Genomic DNA, 23,975 nt, shown 5'->3' with positions numbered 1-23,975 from the left:
TATGTGTATGCTGTGCATTTGACAGAATCACTTATTCCCCACTCATAATTAAACTCAGAACAGACACAGGAGTAACAAAAGCAACAGGGACAGGAAGACATTTTCAAAGAGATGAAATACTAACATTGTTTGCTCAGAAAAAAATTACTTTTCAAGTATAAAGCGTCATATATACAAAACTAAAAGCATTCATTACAACCATATCTGCACTATAAAAATCTTAACTTTCAGTAAAACTATTTTAGAAGTAATTAAAACATAAGAGAAATGGAAGACTAAGAAACTAGTAACTTTGAATGTAAGCATGAGGCATGTATATATATGATTAAAATGATAAAATGTTTAAATTTTACAACAATAAAAGAAATAACTATTAAAATATTTGTCAAAAAACAGCACAGAAACTGGGAAGAAGTAATCGGATTAAGTTAGGTTGTGTAATGGGAGTAGATAAATATATTAAATTTAATTTATTCATTGTACATATACATAGCAAAATGCAAAACTAACTTCAAAAAAATAGAAATTAAAATGCAAACCAAAAGCTGAAAGACTCATAAAAGGATCTGACAGAAAAATTCTTGAGATTGGTTGTACAACCATATATATGTATTTAACACTATTAAACTACATACTTCAAAATGGTTGATGGTAAATAATATGTGACATATTTTATATTATATTTTTTAAAGAAAGGAAAAGAAGAGAAGCATAGGGAAGTCTGACAAACAGAAATCCAAAAGTGGTAGAAACGTACCCATAAATAGTAGTCATCACATTAGATATATAAAAGGGCTAATTAACCTCACCAGTTAAAGGTACTTACAAGAGATTAAGGAACAAAACCTAGACTTTAGCAGAAAATATACTGTTAGGATAGGAATACTGTCATAATCATATTGTCATTTGTCATAATCAGTAGAAATCTTGGGCTCTACTAGCCGAGATTTGCAATAGAGCAAAACCTTGATACATAAGGCCATATAGTATGAGCTAATTGAAAGGACCTCTAGGATATTGAAACAAAAGCCATATAATGAATGATTGTTGTCCTTAATGTACTATGTTATCTCTCATCTCTTTTGCTGTCCCTTGGTTATCTCATATTGTTACAGTATCTCACTTTGTTATCTGATATATTGGATATATTTGTATTTGGTTATTTGAAATTGGATAGGGAAGGGGGGAAAACCAAGATGGGGGGTGGGGGGGAGGGTAATGGGGACCAAGACATGTGAAAGGGTATCAATGTATGTGAATTAATGCACCTTCTATCTGGCAAATATCATGTAACCCTTTTATTAATTACAATAAAAAATATTTAAAAAAAACATACAAACAAAACAAATCTCACAAAATTCAACAGGGCAGAAAAAAATAACATTCTAAAATTCTGTGAATTTTGTAAGATTGTCTTAAAATATATTAAAAAGAAATTGCTAGAATTTCAGAGACAAATTAATAAATATATGACGATGATTAGAAATTTCAATTTTAATTATTAATATTTAAATCAAGCAGTTTAAATAGGGACTATGAGAAATTATGTGAAAAGCTTTCTATAAGTCTTATATGGATAGACGTTTACATCCCTGTATTTGAAATGCACATTCTTTTCAAGAATGCACATTGACTATTTTAAAAAAATGAACCTAGGACTGGAATGTAGCTCAGCGGCAAAGCGTTTGCCTACCCAGTGCAATGTGCTGGGTTCCATCCCCAGTACCAAAAAAGAAAAAAAAAGGTAAAAAAAGGAAGCTAAAGTCCCAACTATAAAGTCTAATAGATTTAAAAGAATAGATTTCATATAGATCAAATTCTTTATTAACATTGCAAAGGAAATAAACAATAAAAAGATACATCCTACATAGAAAGTTGTCATTTACACTTATAAATAATTCATTTTTGTCAATTAAAAAAATCATCGATCAAAATATTTAAAACTGGGCATCTCCCAGGTGGCGATGCCAGGGCTGCTGGTGGGGGCATCCTGTCCTCAGGCGAGGGGCTGCACAACGCGCCGACAGGACTGACGCCGGCATCAACCACGATCTGGCAAGAAGAGTGACAGCTGTAGGACTAGCTGTTGCAACTCTTGCATTTGCTGGTTGTTATGCATTTCAGATATGGAAACCTTTACAAGTAATTACAGAAACTGCAAAAAAGATTTCATCTCCTAGCATTTCATCCTACTACAGAGGAGGATTTGAACAGAAAATGAGCAGGCGAGACGCTAGTCTTATTTTAGGTATAAGCCCAACTTTTGACAAGACTAAGATTAGAGCATCTAACAGGAGAATCATGATTTTGAATCAGCCATAGAAAGGTGATCTCCATATCTAGCATCCAAAATAAATGAAGCCAAAGCCTTGCTAGGAGCAACCTCCAAACACTGATCAATGTTCAAGGATTACACAACAAAGGAGGAAAAATGTGGGACCTCTAAGCTCTGGTGTTAATTTCCATTCACATATTTGACTATAATCTTTTCCTCCATCTTTAAGATAAGTAGCAATAAAAGATTAATAGCCTTGCTTTTTAAATTAAAAAATATTTAAAACTGAAAAGCAAAAAACACAAAAAATGTTTAATACATTATAAAACTTAATGATACAGTAAAGCTATGTTTCGTGAAGGACTCACAGTCCAAAATATTTGGAAAGGAAAAAAAGGATGAAACTCAACGAATCTTCTAAAAAGTTAGAAACAGCAGTCAGTGTAGTAACATTCTTTTGCAACATCAAAAACAGAATGACTATAAACGGTACAGCAGAAGAAACAATAAGGATCCAGGGAATAGCATGCAGTCATAGAAAATAAGAAAAACATAAGTCATAATTACAAATCTAGAAGAGATCAAAGGAGATATCAGGAAAATTAGAAAGTTGCCCCCTTTGTCCTGATACTAATCTTTTCTGAATATGAAAAAAATCAAGGTAAGAGAAAAAATTGTAAGCCAATTTCCCTCATGAAAACAAAGGTAAGGATTCTTCTAAAATGAGCAAATCTTTTCCAGTGATGTACAAAGCTGACACACATGAACTTTTGGCATAGGTTCTTAGTGTTGAACTCCAGTTGTAACTGTTTTTTAACCCAACTAAACTTATCAAGATAACTCCTCTGAGCTCAGTCTCACAATTAATGAGAATAAGACATAATAATAATACCTAACCTGAGGGGTTGTGATAAAAATTAAACAATATTAAGATATATTTATAAACACTTGTAATAGTGCCAGAATACCCTGAAACATAAACATGACAAATATTACTGTCAGATTATTTAATAAGTAATACATGAGCAATTTAGGCTTAACTCAGAAATGTAGAAGTACAAAGTCTATAAATGTAAGTCACTACATCAATCCATCAAAGGAGAACCCCACAGTTACATCAATAGTATATAGTAATACACATTAAGTAAATTCTACACCCATTCATGGTAATAAAAATTTACTAGCAAAATAGAAAAGATTATTTTCTAAATCTGATAGGAAGTATTTGCTAAAAACTGCACAGAAAGGATTATCACTATTATCAACTAATCAACAAATATCAACTAATAAAGATATCTGCCATTACCATTTCTATCCAAAATGGTACTAAAATTCCAACTAATGCAGTAAGACCACACAAGACAAATAACATAAAAATTCTAAAGGAGGAATTATGCTGTTAATATTCTCAAAAATTATTAAAACTCAAAGTATGTCCCATTGTTAAGGGTTTAGTGGTGTTAGAACAAAATGTCTAAGAAACCCAGAAGTGGTGGCTCACGCCTGTAATCCTAGCTAATCAAGAGGCTGAGTAAGATCTGAGGATCACTGTTCAAAGCCAGCCGGGATACTCAAGACCGTGAAACTTTCATCTCCAATTAACCACTAGAAAACAAGAAGTGGCGCTGTGGCTCTATGGCTCAAGGTGTAGGACCTTGAGCCTTGAGCCGGAAAGCACAGGGACAACACCCATGCCCAGAGTCCAAGCCCTAGGACTAATGGACACTGACACACACACACACACACACACACACACACACACACTCACAAGTCTCAGGAAAAAAATTAAACATAACATTTAAAGATAGCATTTATGCCAAGTACTTAAGCTGGTGGCTCACTCCTATAATCCTAGCTACAGAAGAGGCTGAGATCTGAGGATAACAGTTCAAAGCCAGCCCAGGCACAAAAGTCCATGAGACTCTTATCTCCAATTAACCACCAGAGAACTGGAAGTGGCGCTATAACTCCAAGTAGTAGAGTGCTAGCCTTGAGCTAAAGAGCTCAGGAGCAGGGCCCAAGACTGAGTTCAATTCCTACAACCAAAATTTAAAAAGCATTTAAAATGTGGGGTGAAAAAAAATAGTAAGTTTAAGAAAAGGCAAACAAGACCTGGTGAAATTTTGGGAGAATACTGTAAATGACTTTAAATGTGTGGGAAGATATCAGGTGGATTAAGACTGCAACTGAGGGGAGCCAATACTGGTTTGTACTATGAGCCTTCAGAACAAACCTGGGACATGGATGGAATGCAAACCATAGGAAGTAATCGCAGGAAGTAATTTATGATTAGTTTGCTAGTAAGACAACTCCAGAAATTTATCTTTCATTGATGAGATGTCTGCAATTCAAGGTGATGTGGGAGAGAGCCTGAACAATGGAGACTTCTCTGCAAAGCTGGATACTATAGAAATATCTTTGCTTCAGAGTGATTTGCATTCCCAAGGCACACTCAAAAACTTTCTCTTGGGACTGGGAGGTTAGCCTAGTGGTATGGTGCTTGCCTAGCATGCACAAAGACCCAGGCTCAATTCCCCGGTACCATATAAACAGACAAAAAACAAGAAGTGGTGCTGTGGCTCACGTGGTAGAGCTCTAAGCCTTAAGAAAGCCCAAGGACAGTGTTCAGGCCTTGAGTTCAAGTCCCAAGACTGGCAAAACAACAACAACAAAAACTCAAAGACCCTGTCTCAGAAGAGGGGTTGTAGAGTAGTGAGGGGCAGGTAGGTGCCACTTTTCTCCATGTTAACATCAGAATAAAAATGTTTCTAGTTCAGCTAGAAAACAATAGCTCAAGACTTAATTCTATCTAGGTAGTTGTGAGGCAGAGGTCAAAGATATCTAGACCAACCCTAGACACAGACACACAGACACAGACACACACAGACACACAGACAGACACAGACAGACAGACAGACAGACAGACACACACACACACACACACACACACACACACACACACACACACACACACACACACACACACGGTGGGGGTGCGGCATGATGAACAGTCCAGTGGCAGGAGCTTGTCAGCCTGTCATCCCAAAGATATGGGGAGGCATGGAAACCCAGCCCAGCCCAGACATCTGTCAAGAGCCTATCTTGAAAATGACCAACAGTCATTTGCATGCTACATCAGGGTATAGCAGGCACCAGACCCGGAGTTCAAACCCTACGAATACCAAACCATGTTTCTGACTCCTCCTCAGTAACACAGTCAAGTGTAGGGTTTATCCAGCCAGTTGCAGCCAATTCCCAGGCCACACATTATCCAGGAGTAGAAACAGGTGCACAAGGGAACCATGTGTTTATCATATGCACATAGTAATCTACTCTGCTTTTCAAATCTGGGTGTGCATTCAGAACAATGCTCACAAATATACACAGGAAGAACTAGATTCAACATTATAATGCTGTCAGTTCTGAAAGTGACCTGCAGATGCAGTGTAATTTAACCACAATTCCTTCACGCATGTATGGCAGAGTAGGCTAAGCAACGTTACAAAACAGAAAGCATATTTACTAAGTGAACAACTATTAAGCTATGTAGGAAAAGAGAAACTGAAGTCTTATCTCATACAAAAATAAATTTCTGGTGGTTATAACGACATAAGTACCACAGACCAAACTCTTTAAAAATTAGGATATAAGCCAGGTGTTGGTGGCTCACACCTATAATCCTAGCTATTCAGGAAGCTGAGATCTGAGGACCACAGTTCAAAGCCAGCATGGGCAGAAAAGTCCTGATGAGACTTTTATTTCCAATTAACCACTCAAAAACTGGAAGTGGCTCTATGGCTCAAAGTGGTGAAGTGGTAGACTTGAGTGAAAGAGCTCAAGGACAGAGCCCAGGTCATGAGTCCAAGCTCCATGACCTCCCCCTAATTCTACACTGACAACTACATATAAATTAAAATATTGACAAACTTAATTACAAAAATGTAAGACTTTTGTGCAAAGTCTTCACTCAGGAGTAGAATGCCTTCCTAGAAAACACAAGGTCCTATGCTCAAATCCCAGTACCTCAAAAAAATAAAAAATAGAAATAAAAGACAAGCCACTGACAGGCATTTTTTTTTTTTTTTTTGCCAGTCCTGGGCTTGGGCTCAGGGTGTGAGCACTGTCCTTGGACTTTCTCAAGGCTAGAGCTCTACCACTTGAGCCTCAGCACCACTTCCAGCTTTTATTTCTATGTATGTGGTACCAAGGAATCGAACCCAGGTATTTGTGCATGCTAGGCAAGCACTCTACCACTAGGCCAAACTCCCGGCCCCTGACAGGCATTTTTTTCTTTTTTTCTTTTTTTAAATTTTTTTTTGGCCAGTCCTGGGCTTGAGCTCAGGGCCTGAGCACTGTCTTTGGACTTTCTCAAGGCTAGAGCTCTACCACTTGAGCCTCAGCACCACTTCCAGCTTTTTTCTATGTATGTGGTACCGAGGAATCGAACCCGGTTCTTTGGGCATGCAAGGCAAGCACTCTACCACTAGGCCAAACTCGCAGCGCCTCTCTTTTTTTTTTTTTTTAAACTGAAGTGTTATTATGACCAGAAATTTAAGAAGTCTTATCAGCCAATAAGAAAAAGACAAACAACCAAATAGAAAACTGTACAAAGAACACTTAGTACTATACTAAGGCACTTCACTAAAGAATTCAAATAATAGACATGTGATCAAAGAAACCTGACAACCTCAGTAATTAGAGAAATAAAAATCAAGACTACAATCAAATCATTTCAGTCTAAAAAAATCTCAATCTCAGTCCAGTCTGGTCCAAAGTAATAAAATATTATTGGACACAGAAATTCCTATACATCACTGGAAAAAATGCAAAAGGAGTTATACTAGAAGCCCATCTGGCATTATCAAAGAACAGAGCATTTGCTAACTTAGAAACTGGCAAAGGATATTTCTCCAATGAAGACAAAGAAATACCAATGGGTATATGAAAAGGTGTTTAATATCAGCAATCATCAGAAATTTAAAGTTGTCCTGCTCTAAAAATGGCTATTATTTAAAAAAAATAGATAGCACAAGGACATGGAAAAAATGAGATCCTTCGCTACTGTCTACAAACTTATTGTAAGTGTATTACTTAAAATTCTGTATTGGAATGAGCTATTTCTTTTCAGTATTATCCTTCTCTAACCTAAAAGATTCTAGCACTGACATTTCCTTAAAACTGCCAAAATACCTATTACCATAAATTAAGAATGCAGAATTTCATTCTTATTATGTTAACTAAACGACTAATGCTAACAATAAATATAAGCTAATAAACCACTAATATTACAGTGTTACTCTCAAAGCATGTAAGATACTGGGTAACTAACAAATGTCAAATGTTACTACTCTATGGCTATCACTTTAGATGATCTGTACAATTCACTGGTTAAAACTACAGGAAGGCAAAGTAAAATTCAGTCTTTATATTACTTTTTATGTGCCGGCCATTAGGGTTTGAACTTGAGTCCTATGTATTATCTCTGAGCTAACACTCTAAGGCTAACACTCGTACCACTTGAGCAACAGCTCCACTTCCAACTCTTTTGGTAGTTAACTGGAGCTAAGTCTCAGGGGCCTACGCTGGCTTCTGACTGTGATCCGCAGATCTCAGCCTCCTGAGTGGTAGGATTACAGGCGTGAGCCAAGGGTACCTGACTCAAATTCAACCTTTAGTTTCTCTCCAGTCCTTTTCATTAACTTCTTTCCAAATGATCAAAATATTATGTACTTCAAAAGCAAATACTTCTTTTATTTTTACTTTCTTGTTTCTTCACTTATAACAAAACTTACAGACCTTCCCTGCTCCAGTGCTAAGGAGCCTGCCTAGCAAGCATAATGCCTTCCTTCATTCTCTGAAAGACTTCATTCTATATTCATCAATGCATTGTATCTCATATCATTGAATACAATCTGAATTGTACTATGACCTACTGATCCTATATTTACATTGATCAGCATCAGTCCCAAGTACTGAAAATCAGTACTTAGTAGCATGTAGATCACGTATCTTTCCAACTGTCTTAATATTCCTTTTCCTACTGGGCTGTATTACACAGTCTTCACTTTGAATAAGAATCTTAGAACATTTCTGATCATATTTAGGCTTTATACAAAGTTCTTACAAAAGTGGCTTTAGTTTGTTCAATCATGCCACTTTGAAAGAAAAACTTACATTTTAAATAACTAAATCACTGGGTGCCGGTGGCTCAGGCCTGTAATCCTAGTTACTCAGGAGGCTGAGATAAGAAGATCACAGTTCAAAGACAGCCTGAGCACTAAAGACCAAGGGACTATTATCTCCAAAAACTACCAGAAAACTGGAAGTAGCACTGTGGCTTAATAGAGTATAGCGTTAGCCTTGGGCTCAAGAGCTTAGGGATTGTACCTAGGCTCAGAGTTAAAGCCCCACAACCAATACAAAAATAAAAAAAACAAAAACAACTAAATCATTGAAGAGATTTTAAATATTTTAGAATGTTCCCATCAGTAAATTATAATGAAAATTTCTATTTCTATTTTGGACACTAAATAGATTTTACTGCTCTTTTACTTCTTTATAATACTCCTCCCGCAATAACACTTATTTTAATCAAGACTTCTGATGAACTTTCCAAACGCACAAAAGATTTTGAACTTTAATGCCTCAACAATTTAAGATTCTTCACTAATAGCTAATAATCAAACAATACACATTCAGTAATTCTTAAATTCTTAAGCCAAATTTAAAAAAATTAAGTATTATTGTTGTAATTCCCATTTTTGTTCTAATATGCAAGATGAGGAGCAGAAGCAGGCTTTACTAACATCTTCTATCACATTTACCTTATTCAGCTCCTCCCTCTCCTGTTGTAAGATTTTGATTTGCTTTTCACAAGCTTTGATTTGTCTGAAAGCATCATCGAGTTCCTGCCTCACAGAATTAGCTTCTTCAAGTTGCTGTTCCAAATGACTTGATTCTAGAAACAAAAACAACATTTCTTTTACTATTTTTTAATCAAAGTAATTGTTTGATTGAATCCATAGTTTAAAACAACCACATTTCATTTTAAAAATATGTATTCTGAATTTATCATTAGGGCTACGACCACCACATCCCAGTATGACTTCACAGCAGGAGTATCAATTCACTGTAAGAGATGTGCAGTGTTCACCTGCAGAACACTTTACACAGCCAATGGGGAAAAGGCCATGCTCGCAAAATGAGTATTTTCAGACTAATTAAAAGTTTACAATGATAGAGGGGGTTAGACCAATTGTAAAGAAAAGAAGCCCCACTAAACCAATCCACCAACACCAAACCGTAAGTTCCTTTGTTTTTCATGGTAAGCACCCTAAAATTGAAGTTAGTTCAATTAACATAAGATGCTATTTCTTTTTAGAGTGTGATTCTAGATTATGCAGCCTCGTTTCACCAAGTTAAATATAGCACCTGATTTTTATAAGATCTGAAAACCTTTGGTATAGACTGGTTCTTTCATTTTTCAAATGAAGTAACTGTATTCACATCACACTGTTAACTGTACACCAGAGGAAAGACCAAAACACAGGCACCTGGGTGTTGACTTCTCCAACCACAACCACCATGCCACTAAATAGCCCTGGACCTGAAGCTGAATCCATATCACAATGTCACTCCAAAATAACCAAGTGTATTATGTACTAAATGATTCTATGTCATAATGAAATTTGCTTACAGCACTCTAAATGTATATTTAACACAGTTTTGAACAACTTTTTAATATAGATGCAAAGATATAGTTAGCTAGTTTGCACTTTATTCTTTTTCCTATGTTTTAAAATTAGTATCATTTAGTTGTATGTGAGTTTCATTTTGATATAGCCATATATGCATCTTCATCAGACTCACCCTCCATCATTCTCTCTTATGCCCACCTCTAGTAGTGATCAGTAGTATTTACAAAAAGAAAATAAAAGACCCAAGAATTATTGTTTCTTTGTTTATATCAATCTGGGGCTTGAACTCTGGGCTTAGGCGTTGTCCCTGAGTTATTCAGCTCATGGCTTGTGCTCTACCACTTGAGCCACAGTTCCATTTCCAGTTTTTGATGGTTAATTGGAGATAAGAGTCTTACACAGACTTTAGTGTCCATAATCCTCAGATCTCAGCCTCGTAGGTAGCTAGGATTACAGGAGTGAGCCACTGGCACCTGGCCTTTTAGTGTTTTTCTGTTTGTTTTTTAAATCTTTTATTATTTACCAGTCCTGGAGCTTGTACTCAAGGCCTGGCTTTTTCTTTTTTTTTTTTTTTTTTTTGCCAGTCCTGGGCTTGAGCTCAGGGCCTGAGCACTGTCCTTGGGCTTTCTCAAGGCTAGAGCTCTACCACTTGAGCCTCAGCACCACTTCCGGCTTTTTTCTACATATGTGGTACCGAGGAATCGAACCCGGGTCTTCATGCATGCTAGGCAAGCACTTTAACCACTAGGCCAAACTCCCGGCCCTCAAGGCCTGGCTTTTTCTATGTATGTGGTACCAAGGAATCGAACCCAGGTCTTCGCGCTTGCTAGGCAAGCACTCTACCACTAGGCCAAACTCCCAACCCTGTTTTTGTTTTTTTTTAATCAAGTATTTCATATGGGAATTTCTCCATACTAAATTATTTCATTAACATCTAACACTTCAAGTATTTTAATTATATCTAAAATGAATACCAACTTCATTTATTATATCTAGTCATTAGGAATCAAATTTTATTATATGATACAGCTAATCTCTGTCATCTCCTGGTTCATTTTAATCAAGTTTTATGGCTAAAGAAAATCAATCTTGGGTTGGGAGCATGGTCTAGTGGTATACAAAACCTTGGGTTTGATTCCTTGGTATTAGATACACAGAAAAAGATACAAGTGGTGCTGAAGCTCAAGTGGTAGAGCATTAGCCTTTTGAAAGCCCACGGACAGGGCCAGAAGCATGGCCTAGTTATAAGAGTGCTCACCTAGCATGCACGAAACCCTAGGTTTGATTCCTTGGTACCACATACACAGAAAAAGCCGGAAGTGGTGCGGTGTCTCAAGTGGCAGAGCACTAGCCTCGGGCAAAAAGTATCCAAGGACAGTACTCAGGCCCTGAGTTCAAGCCCCAGGACTGAAGTGGGGGGCGGGGGGAAGAGAGAGAGACAGAGACAGAAAACCAAAGCACAGTGCACAGACCCAGGCTGGTCTCAAAACTGTGAGGCCAGGTTTATAGGCTTCACATTCAGCTGTAAAGCCACATTTTATTATGAGAATTTAGTTCTGAGATAGGTTTAGGGGTAAGCTTTCTAAACCTTTATTACCTCTTTCAAGATAAATCATTAGGTTCCGGGGGGTCCTGAGCTCCCTCTGTTTTGTCTGGGTCAAGCAACATTCAAAGACAACACTCAGTGCCTTCTTGCTTTTCTTTGTGTTTGTGATGCTGGTGCTTCTATCTATACACTAGACAAATGCTGTACCACTTAACTACTTGCAGACATTCTATTTTTGAGAGAGAGCCTAATTAAGGTTGCCTAGACTGACCTCAAATTTGTGATCTTCCTGCCTCTGTCAAGTAGCTGGGATTACAGGCATGCAGTACCACACTTAATGTTTGGGGTTTTTCTTTTTATTGTATTTTATTGTTGGGATAAGGTATAGAGGGATTAGTTACATTCGTCAGGTACTGGGTACATTACTTCTAGAACACTGATACCCCTTCTCATGTTTCTGTCCCCCTTTTGTTTCCCCATCCCCTCCCAATCAACTTGTTTTTCCCCTTCCGTATTTCAAATAAACAAACATATATACAATACATCAGGTAGCAAAGTCAGATACAGTAACCATATGAGATTAACCAACCATAAGGGGAAAAAAAGAGAAAAGAAATCACTTCACATAGTACATTAAGAACAATCACAAAGGTAAACATCCTACTGTTCATTTCCTTTAGTCTCATCCATACTTAATGTTTTATAAGTGATAGCAAAACAGCCAGGTGTCAATGGCTCACATCTGTAATTCTATCTATTCAGGAGGTTGAGAACTGATAGATTTCAGTTTGAAGGCAGCCTAGCAGAAAAGGCTTGAGACTCAATCTTCAATTAGCCAGCAAAAAACCAAGCAGGATATGTGGTTGTACACAAGAAATCTGACATAAACTGGCTCTGAGTTCAAGCCCTGATCAACCAGCATAAAATCAAATAATTATACCAGAGCAAAATATATGAGTCTATCAAGTTTCTAAATTCATTTTAGAAATATAACATTATAGAAATCTGATAAAGAGACATCTTAGGTAGCAAGATACTTGAATAGCACTTACAAAGTATGTTCACATTTAAGATTCTCCTATGTACATATCATAAACAGAGTATTGAGAGGGCAGCTGCTTTTTAGAGAAGATCAGGGATCTGATTTTTTGTTTTCCTTCATTTATTATTGCCTCAAAGTGCCTACCTGGGGAAACATGATTATAGAAGTGAAATAGGACTTTCTTCTGTCTCCTATTTCACCCAAAGGAAGGATTGTGCCAGACAAACCAAACTCCATGTCCAACACTCAAAGTCTTCTCCCAGAGCCTCCCTTCCTACTAAAGGCTGGATATGATGCTCTTCCTATATATTGTACCTCTGGTCAGGTCTCCATAGACACTATCTGAACAGCAAGGTCTATTTGTATATCTGCTTCCCATATCAATGGGAAAAGAAACCTTTTTCATTTGCCTTTCCCCATTTGCATATAACTTATAACACATAACCAGACAAGGACTGGGTCAATAGATGTTTGGGGTATAAATACACCATTTCTTGAAGTCTATTAGATTTATTATGAGTCAAATTACCTGCTACTTGTTTCCTTAATTTTTCAATTTCTTCTTTCAAGTTTTTTATTTCTAAATCTTTGCTTGCTGCTAGTGGACCATCAACAGTTGAATACTGCAAAGCTTGAACCGTTTGCGTTGACTCTTAAAGAAGAAAAGAATGAAAAACTTTGATATACTTAAAATATTTAAAGTAATGTTAGTATCTTTCTTTGTATGAAAATCTACACAGTTCTACAGACCAGACTATCTACCCATTGACAAAGAATATATGATCCTAGGAAGACATAAAAATTTTACTACAATTGTTCAAAATATATAGTAAAAAACAACATATATATTCACAAATCTGCCTTATTATCTATGAAATTTTAAGCCCATTTGCTAAACTCTGTAGTAATCAGTTTTACTATACAATAAAGTAAAAGTAGTCAGATGTCAGATAAGGTATGGAAGTGAATCTCATGTATGAAGGAAAGCTGAATGTGCTTTTGTGTGTATATGTGTGTGTGCATCTGTGTTGGTATGTGTTTTGGTTATTAGAAAAGTAATATACAAAGGGGTACAGGAAATGAGTACATCCCCTTCCCTTGCTTCCTCCTAATTTTTCCCTCCTGTCCTCACCCACAAGTTATATTTTCAACATAGTGTCTAGTGAGTACCATTGCTGTATTTATTCAACCTTTCTTCCTCTTACCCTCCCAAAGACAGATTAAACAAACAAACAAGACTAAAAGAAAAGAAAGAACAATGAAGGAAAGACCTTGTTTCCATTTCCTGGAGTTCAATTGGATAAAGATCTTTTTATTGATCAGATGTACATAGGTGTTGCCCCTTCATGTTCCTTTCCTGACAGTATCCTCCTGGGTCTCACTGTGTGTGGATGCCTAGAGTCTTGTATAATTCATTATGTCCTGTTGCTTTTTACATCTAGCTTGAATGTGCTGTTACATAACATGCACAAATACAAGCCTCTTTCATTTTGCAGTTCGAATCAAAAGGTATACAGAATCTTTTTAAGGAAGCAGTAACACTAACGAAACATATCCCCAGGTATCATAAAAAAATTACAGATAAAAGCAAAACATTTCATATCAGAAACGAAAACCCCTTGGTACTAAAATAGATTTTCTATAATTTATGGAAGGGTTCCCAAATAAAACTTCTCACTTGTTATAATTCTTTATGCATGTATACTACTAATTGCTTTGTATTTATATAATACATATACACATATATATGTACATACACATAGAGAAAATGACAATCTTTGCATGCTGAGTGGTCAATGTGTTAACTTGAATTAAAGGTATAAGAAATGCAATATTATATATAAAATCATGATCTATCACTAATAAGTTTTTCTTTATGTTCAAAGTATGGTGAATGTTATCCTTCTGTATTTATTTTGAAGAGAATACCCACTGTTCTCTTCACCTCAAAGGAGATAATTTTTCCTGTATAGCTAATGTCTGCTGCCTGCTGGAGGGCTCCTTCAGGGGCAGGGATCCTTGCTCTGTGACCACCACCCAACCCAACAGATCTGCTAAAACGTCACTTCCTATTCACTGTTGTCTTCCATTTGTGTTCTCCTCTCCTTGAACAAGGATTTTGCACATTGTTCTATCCCTTCATTCTAGGACTATTCTGTTGTTATTCTTAGTGACTGCAACATCAAATTGACATATATACCACTGGCTTCTCAGGTAACAAAGCTGGTAGGATAAATGTTATTTATTAGCTTTCATCTCTTCTTCTTTATGAACAAAAATCAGCTATCAGGGCTACAATGGGCATGGGCAAGGTAGACCTAGTCAAAATTCTAGTTCGTTTAAAATTAATCATAGTAATTCTATTCTATATCATCACTAGTAAAGGAATAGGCATATGGCATAGTTATGTTACGAGCCTGGTATGGTGCAGCTCCTAAGAGTATGAGGCAGGATTGCTTAAATGTGGACATTCAAGGGCCAGGAGTTTGGCCTAGTAGTAGAGTACTTGCCTAGCATGTATGAAGATCCAGGTTCAAATCCTCAGTACCACATACATAGAAAAAAAAAAAAAGGCTGGAAGTGGTGCTGTGGATCAAGTGGTAGAGCTCTAGCCTTGAGAAAAAAAAAGTCCAAGGACAGTGCTCAGGCCCTGAGTTCAAGCCCCATGACTGGCAAAAAAAAAAAAAAATGTGGACATTCAAGACCAGCCTGGGCGACACTGAGAAATTCTATCTCAAATAATAACAAATTAATAACACCTTGAGAGGAAGTTCTCTAGATTTTTGTGAAAGATTTTAATCACCCATTAAATGAGAAATGCATAAAAGGAAATGACTTTTGGAAGTGATGCTGTGGCTCAAGGGGTAGTGTGGTAGACAAGCTGAAGAGCTCAGGGACAACACCCAGGCCCAGAGTTCAAGTCCCAGAATGGATCCCCCCCAATAAAAGGGAGGGATGACTTCCAACTTTAACCTCTGGATTTGTGCAAACATGAAGTCTAAAACTTTTGACAACAGCTGCCATGTTGAAAAAAAATAAGAAAGAAATAAACTATCCCGAGATCAATACCGAATCTACCCACCTGTGAATTGTTTTGTTCTGTTTTTTTCCTCAGTCCTGGGCTTGGGCTCAGGGCCTGGGCACTGTCCTTGGGTTTTCTCAAAGCTAGCTCTACCACTTTAGCCATAGCACCACTTCCAGCTTTTGTCTATGTATGTGGTACCAAAGAATTGAACCCGGGTCTTTCTGCATGCTAGGCAAGCACTCTACCACTAGGCCAAACTCCCAGACCCCCCACCTGTGAATTGTTAAGTAAGAAAATAAATCCTACTATTAAAGCTTCTCATACTTCCATCCTCAAAATTAGCTGATAGCTGTATCTCTAGTACATCTTCAGAATTAACTGGTCTAAAATTAAATGGCCAGAATGAACTGCAGAATGGACTTGTAGTCTAGGACCAATTAATTGGTTCTCAACTGAAAGTGGTACTGATCTACACAATAGGACTGATGTATGAGGAGACAGGGAAATTAAAATTAGTACACATTAAAAAGACCTGACTCAAATATAAAAACAGTGAAAACTGAAAAACTTCAGAGAAACAAGCTGCCTTCTTATCACTTACTTTTAGGTATTGGGTTACAAAAAAGGGCTTGTCTAAGTCTGTCTTTTCCAACGATGTGTTAAGAAACTGTTAAACTCACTAACAGGTAAAGAGAAATAGAACTAGAAAGCATTTCTGGCAAAGAGAAGTCTTAAAAATCATCTGTTGTCCCTGTGTTTGGGGTAGGCCTAGATTCATGTTTTAGAACAATAGGCAGTGCTTATCTTAGCCAACTTGCACCATTGCCTAATGATTAAGCATTTAAAGTTGACATAAATGTATACATTATAACAGCTCAGAAAATAAGCTAGTCATAATGGCCTAAGCCCATGATCTCAGCTACAAACCAGCCATAGATAGGAGAATCATTATCTGAGGCTTACCCTAGGCAAAAACTGAAGATACTACCTGAAAAAAAAAACAAAAAACTAAAAGCAACAACTCTAAACAATTATTGAACTGTGTAACAAAATGAATTCCAGAAAGTGGAAACATGTTGGTGGAGGAGGTCCACAGGAATGAAGGGAGGGAAGGTGGAAAGGAGGGTAAACAAATACAGTCATTATATTCAATGTATACTATGGAAAAACAATGACCTATGTAACTTGAGGGCAGGAATAGAGGTGGGTGGAAATGAGGAAGAATAATGGAAATAATTTCATGTCAGAACCTGACATGAAATTTAACATCTTTCTGCAATTATTTAATAAAAATTTAAAGCCATGGGTAAAGCACACACAACAGAAAATAAATAAAATAAAAAGAACTTTCAAAAAAAAAAAAAAAAGGCTAGAGGGCCGAGTTTAGCCTAGTAGTCTAGTAGTACAGTGCTTGTCTGGCATGCACGAAGACCCAGTTTCGATTCCTCAGTACCACATACATAGAAAAAAAGCCAGAAATGGTGCTGTGGCTCAAGTAGTAGAACTCTAGCAATGAGAAAGACCAAGGACAGTGCTCAGGCCCTGAGTTCTAGGCCCAGGAACTGGCCAAAAAAAAAGCTAGAGTTTTGTCACAAGACCAGGTCCTAAGTGTTAAGAGCCCCAGCCAGCATCAACAAATCATTTCCATCATCGTTATCTGTTCTGCTAAGGTCTGTACAGTCTTCTTCCCTCCACTAGGCAGACCTCCTAAAATATAGTAAAATTTTAGGATTTTAAAACTTGATTCTCTCTCAGGAAAGAGAATTTGATTATATTTGGTTATGTTTGTTTATCCACACATTCTTTGATTAACAAAATCCATGAAATAGATAGTATGTTATAGACTTCATTTTGGATAAAATAAGGGAGATAATGGGGGAACAGGATTCTTGATTGTCTAGACAAGTCCTCAGTGAAGGCCTCTTCAAGTGGAGACAAGTCTTCCAGTGGCCAGGTGAAGGGCAAAGCCGTGTGCATGTCAAAAAGGAGAGCATTAAGGCGGGGCTGTGATGGGTAAGGTCTCCTGTGGAGTCTGGCTAGTGAGAAGAACAACAAAGAGCTGGAGAAATGAAGTCAGAAAGTAATATGTCAGATTACACTCAGCCTAAGGTCCCCGAAATCAATTTAGCTATTAATATGGGAAAAACTGAATTTCCAATAATATAGATGCCAGGAAATGGTGGTATGAAGCAGCATAATAGCCTTGCACAGAGTGACGACCCAATTATGAATCATTTATAATAGCAAAGGTGACCTGATTCACTGATGGATAAAACATATGAGAAGACTAAGAATGACTATAGGCTTTCTTTCAGAGAACTAAAAGTGTGGAGAATTCTAACATTCAAAGGTCAAGGAGCTAATGAGAAATCAGCAAAGGAGACTGAGAAGAACTGCCTTACAAGGTAAAAGGAGCCCAAGGGAAAAAGTGCCCCCAAAGCCATAAAAAGTAAGCACTTTCTGGAGGAAAAATGCTGAATGAGGCCAAGTGAGAAATGTGAGAAATGAACAACACGGGAGGGAAAAGAGGGCTGCCGGGCAGCAGAGAAGAGGTTTTTAGCAGTACAGCAGCAGAGGCAAAGCTGTATTTAAAGAAGCTGGACAAGCACGAAGGGGAAAACAGATTTCAGGGTACAAGTGAGCAGAGTGAGAGGGAGGGTATAAGAGGAATGGGGAATGGTGACCCCAGAGGGATGGAGAACTAGAGGTAATGATGAAACCAAAAGGCACCAGGGAGAGTTCACTAGAAAATTACAGGTAGGAGATTACCAAACGTTTACTTGAAGCTAAAAATCAACGTAGTTTTCTTACTAAATTGTGGCACTTATCATCTATCAGATACAGTTGTTACGGGAGAGTAGAGAGCAGGTTGACTGCAGGCAGACGCATGGTAGCTCACACATGGAATCCCCAGAAAACAAGTTTGCAAAACCCATCACAATCCCAAAAAAGGCAGGCATCATAGCATCTGTTGTCCCAATTACATGGGAAGCATAAACATGACTGTGATCCAGTTGGGCCTAGGCAAAAAACAACACCCTATTTGAAAAATAACAAAAGCAGAAATGGGCTAGAGGTAATGCTCAGGCGCTAGAATGCTGCCTGGCAAGTGCAAGGTCCTGAGTTCAAATTCTAACACCAACAACAGCAAAAGTGATCACCTTGCAACACTGAGAAACTTAAGAGGGTCTTCTAGGTGTATTTCAGAGTCACCAAACATGAAGAGAGGAACAATGACGACTAGTACCAGAAAATGTGCTATGAAGTCACGAAGGGTTGCACCGGGTGAGAGGGTGATGCTTTCATCTCATCCCCTCTCTCCAAGAGGTTCTCTGTCTCTCTGCAGATACATGCCTTTGAAAACAATACTGCCTGATTTTATACTTTGCCAGTCCTGGCCTTGGACTCCGGGACTGAGCACTGTCCTTGGACTTTCTCAAGGCTAGAGCTCTACCACTTGAGCCTCAGCACCACTTCTGGCTTTTTTCTATGTACGTGGTACTGAGGAATGGAACCTGGGTCTTCGTGCACTCCAGGTAAGCACTCTACCACTAGGCCAAACTCCCGGCCATTTTTATGACTTTTTACCGTTTAAAAAAGGCTTTCTTGTAAGACCATTCATAGTACTGCAAGTCCAATTTTAACAGGAGGAAACATCCCTCAGGTATATTTACCTTGAAGCTTTCTACTAAGTTCCAGTTTTTCCTGCTCAAGGCGTTTGATCCTTCTTTCATAAGCTTCAGTTGCTAAGTTGTTGTCTAGAGTCCTCTGGACATCAACATCAAGATCCAATGCGGCGGGGCCAGCTGTGACTCTCAAGCAGCTCCGATCCGAAAGAACACTGAGGAATAGAAAGGGAAAGTATGTGGATTCATAGTACACTAATAAGTTTGAAGACAAAGATAACTTTTTAAAACTCTTCATTTAAACAGCTAATGAAGTGCTTAACCAGGAAACTGAAACATGTTTTGTCAGGGGAGGGGAACGGGACACACAAATGGGTGAGTAAGGTGAACAGATGCAATCCTTATGTTCAATGTACTTATGTGGAAATGGAAACATGAAACTTGAGAGCAGGGACAGGAGAGGGGATGGAAGAGAATGATGAAGGGTGACACTGATCGAGATGCACTGTACTCTGATCTGCAGCAAATCCAAGCCCTTTGTACAAATACTTAAAAGCTTTCTTAGAAAAAAAAATAAAGTGTAGAGCTGAACATCTGTATTTTATGACATGGTATCTTATTTCCAACTTCACAAATTAAACTTTATGGATAATTAAAACATTTTTAAAGATGGATTTCAATGTCCACATTTAGCCATCTATAATGATTTTTGTAAAAAAATTTTGTTACAAAATTACCTTACGATATTTTGACAAGTATTTTTAAATAAAAACTTAAATCTCCTAGATTATCTTGAATTTTAAAAAAGTAACCACAAATTGCAAAATAAAAACTTGTTGAAGACTTATGAGTAGTTTAAAATAACTTAAGTATTTAGGTAACAGTGGTCACAACTTCCAACCATGCTGGTCTTTAACAGAATTTGAAATTCAAAATTTTAAAGGGAGGTACATTCTTTAATTCAATACATGTTAAAGACATTTGAAATGTTGGGCATTCATCAGTGTATAGACAAAATTCCTTCTCAATGTATAACTTAAATTCTTATAATAGACAAAAATAAGCAAAGTTAAGTAAATAAATGTTTAGTACACTAGAAAATGTTAACTGCTAAAGAGAAAACCAACAAAGCAGGAAAGAGAGAAATAAAATCTTAACAAGGAAAAGATAAAAAAGGTAGTCATCGGTTGGGAAAGCTGTCCCTATGAAGGTAACAGAAAAAGCAAACAAACTGGAGGTAGCAGCGGGAACAGGATGGGTTAGAGGATCTCAGACAAGATTTGGGGCCCAGAAAGGAGGGTTTGTGTGGTTTGGCCTAGCAGAAAGAAGAAAAAAGCAATAGAAAATAAAATCAGAAAGATAAAAGTGAGTTCACTGTGCAGGGTCTTCTAAGAACTTGGATTTCACTTAAGACAGTCACTGGAACTAGAGAACAGAGGAGATCTGCCCTAAACAGAGGAATGACAGGAAACTTGGATACACCTGGGGAAATACCAAGATGTTAACTTATACTGATAGTTAGGAGAGGCTTTGAATAAAAGCAGGAGAAAGTGTCCACGACAGAAATCTAGGAGAAGATCAGAACACAGACTGTGAAAGAAAATTCAAAGAGGAAGCCTCATAAAAGTGATGCTCAGAAATCAGGGAAATGAGAAGGAATACAGTACAAAGAAGTAATTAGGAGATAAAAGAAAATCAGGTGTTTAGTGGTACAGACTATGACAAAGAAATGGGACTAGGGAAATAAACCAGACTCGGACTGAGAAATAATTATCTAATTCATCAATACAAGGCAGGCCACAAATGGCTCATGCCTAAAATCCTAGCTACCCAGGAAGCTGAGATCAGAGGATCATGGTTTGGAGCCAGCCCATGCAGCAAAGTCCATGAGACTATCACTAATTAACCAGCAAAAAGCATAGGGGGAGGCAAGGCTCAAATGGGAGAGACAGTGTGAGAGGAAAAAAAAATCTGAGATTTACATGGCCCTCAGAGTACAAGCCCATTACCAGCATTTAAAAAAAAAAGTTAGCAAGTGACAGCAACAAAAACAGTTTAGAGTGTTGAGAGTTTGCATGAGGTAGCAGTGGTAGATTCCCCCCACAGTATAAGAAACACTCATAGTCAACACAAATCCATTATAAGGCAGAACAGAGAAATGGCTGGCAATAAGTAAAAGAAGTGGGATCCTTATAGTTCACTTTAAGAGAGAAGGTCATGCATGTTTGTGGGCTGGTGGAGAGGCTCTGAAGAGCACAGGTGACTCCGAAAGGGAAAAAGGAATGCTATAAGTGAACAATGGATCATGCTAGTCAGGAAAGGACAGAAGGCTGGGTTTGACTAGGAACCTTCAGAATGGATGCATGAAAAGAAATGGATAGGGGTCAGGGGTAAAGTGCTTGCCTAGCATGCATGAAGACCTGGGTTCAATTCCTCGGTACCACACATTAAAAAGGCCGGAAGTGGTATCATGGCTCAGGTGGTAGAGTGCTAGCCTTGAAAAAGTCCAAGGACAGCGCTCAGGCCCTGAGTTCAAGCCCCAGGATTGGCAAAGAAAAAAGCAAAGCAGAGGATGTATCAGTCCACAGGTTTTATGAAGGCAATAACTTGTAGAAATGTCTGCTGTTAGCACTCATCCTCTCAGAAGAGGAGAAAGCAAAGTCAGCTGAGAGTGAGGATGGTAGAGGCTTTAGACACAGAAAATACAGAATCATGATCTAAGTGCATGGAAGACCTGCACAAAGTAGTATGGGGAATGGAGGCTGGAAACATAAATTAAAGGGAGATCAGAAGAATGCCTGGTTTTCTCTGGCACTATGAAATGCTCAGAGACAAAGATAAATTTTAATAATGAACATGTGCTTAAACAAAGGAATAGAACAACATAAATGGACAGCCAAAGGAGTGAGGCCTATGACCACTCTCAATGGAATTTAAGCAGGATAAGGAGGAACAAGAGGATGTAAGTGAGATATGAGTGAGTCAACAGAGGAAAAACTGTGGTGCATAATGTTACAGAACATTTACTGGGTGCTCCCAGATTCATCCTCACTGCAAAAGAGTATGGCCTCTATTGATTCTACTCTTCCCCCACCTCCAAAATGAGTTAACAGTCTGTGTATTCTTTTTTTTTTTTTTTTGTCAGTCCTGGGCTTTTAGCTCAGGGCCTGAGCACTGTTCTTGGACTTACTCAAGGTTAGAGCTCTACCACTTGAGCCTCAGCACCACTTCCAGCTTTTTTCTATGCATGTGGTACCAAGGAATCGAACCCGGGTCTTCATGCACGCTAGGCAAGCACTCTACCACTAGGCCAAACTCCCGGCCCTAGTCTGTGTATTCTATTCATGTTGTAGTACTTAACTTTTTCCATGAGTAGATTGGACCTGTTTGAATTTTTTTTGTTTAAAAGGCTTTCCTATACTTTTTTTTTCTGGCCAGTCCTGGGGCTTGAACTCAGGGCCTGAGCACTGTCCTTGAGCTTTCTCAAAGCTAGAGCTTTACCACTCGAGCCACAGTACCACTTTCAGCTTTCTCTGTGTACGTGGTACTGAGGAATCGAATCCAGAGCTTCATATATGCTAGGCAAGCACTCTACCACTAGACCATGCTCCAGGTCCCTCCTACACATTTCTTTCTCCCACTGGGGCTATGGACTTGGTAAACTGGTACTCTATCACTTGATTTGCATTTCTTTTCTTTTCCAGTCCTGGCCTTGAACTTAGGGCCTAAGCATTTCCCTTTGGTTTTCTCAAGGCTAGAGCTCTACCACTTGATCCACAGCACCATTTCTGACTTTTTTTCTATGCATGTGGTACAGAGAAACTGAACCCGGGTCCTCATGCATGCTAGGCAAGCACTCTACCACTAAGCTAAACTCCTAACTACACTAGCACTTGAGCCATATCTCTAGTCTTGGTTTTTTGTTCTTGTTTTTGTTTTTTGTTTTTGTTGGTCATGAGGCTTAAATTCTGGGCCTGGGCACTGCCTCTGAGCTCTTCAGCACAAGCTACAGCCCTACAACTTGAGCCAGAGCACCACTTTTGATTTTCTGGTGGTTAATTGGAGATAAGAGTCTCAGAGACTTTTCATGCCCAGGCTGGCTTTGAACCAAGATCCTTAGATCTGAGGTTCCTGAGTAGCTAGGATTACAGGCATGAACCACTGGCACCCAGCTTCCAGTATTTTCTTAACTAGGTATTTTTAGAGAAGTTCTCAAAATATTTTCTGCCTAGACTAGCCTCAAGTTGAGATTCTCATGTTTTCAGCCTTTCAAATAGGTAGGATTTATCAGCAAGAACCACTAGCACTCAGCATTCAATTCACTTTTGGCTTGCTATAAATTGTCCAAATCATGTTAACTTTCAAAACTTACCAGCTACTAGTATATGTGAAACCAACAAATGGCAGATGGTGACCAGAAAATGCAGCATGTGTTGGTGGAGGCATTGTTTCCTAAGGAAAAAAACACAAATGAATAGCAATCTGGTAAGAAATAGACAACAGCTATTACCTATAGGTTGGGCTACGAACAATTACCATCTACACTATACTGGATTTATCTAGTGTAGTCACAAGACAAGAGTGACTGAAACATGGCTAATCCACCTGCCCTTCCATTTGTCTCATGCAGGGCTCTAGACAGCCCCAGCTGAGGAAGGCTTTCTCCACTCATCTCCATTCATTCAGCAGGAGCACTGCCGCTGTGTGTATTCAGCCCTCCAAACACAGTCTGTCCCCACTGTTAGCAGCATACTTGTTTCCATG

The 23,975-nt window shown here is 38.1% G+C and overlaps 1 protein-coding gene across 12 annotated transcripts in view; it reads right to left on the bottom strand.

Moving 5' to 3' along the window:
• Window positions 1-23,975, bottom strand: part of Cdc42bpa (CDC42 binding protein kinase alpha) — a 199,608-nt gene that overhangs the window by 94,770 nt on the left and 80,863 nt on the right. For all 12 annotated transcript variants that reach the window (XM_090341545.1, XM_090341546.1, XM_090341544.1 and 9 more), the window contains 4 exons: window positions 23,584-23,663; window positions 19,260-19,426; window positions 13,090-13,212; window positions 9,100-9,233 (listed from right to left, as the gene is read on the bottom strand). In XM_090341545.1, the coding sequence (XP_090197671.1) occupies window positions 9,100-9,233; window positions 13,090-13,212; window positions 19,260-19,426; window positions 23,584-23,663 (504 nt within the window). The remainder of the gene's footprint in view (window positions 1-9,099; window positions 9,234-13,089; window positions 13,213-19,259; window positions 19,427-23,583; window positions 23,664-23,975) is intronic.

Source organism: Megascapheus bottae, chromosome 10, assembly GCF_031878675.1.
Source record: "Megascapheus bottae isolate mThoBot1 chromosome 10, mThoBot2.hap1, whole genome shotgun sequence".
In the NCBI taxonomy this organism is placed as follows: domain Eukaryota; kingdom Metazoa; phylum Chordata; class Mammalia; order Rodentia; family Geomyidae; genus Megascapheus; species Megascapheus bottae.
Note: the sequence above shows the minus strand (reverse complement) of the source record. Positions and strands in the feature narration are given on the sequence as shown.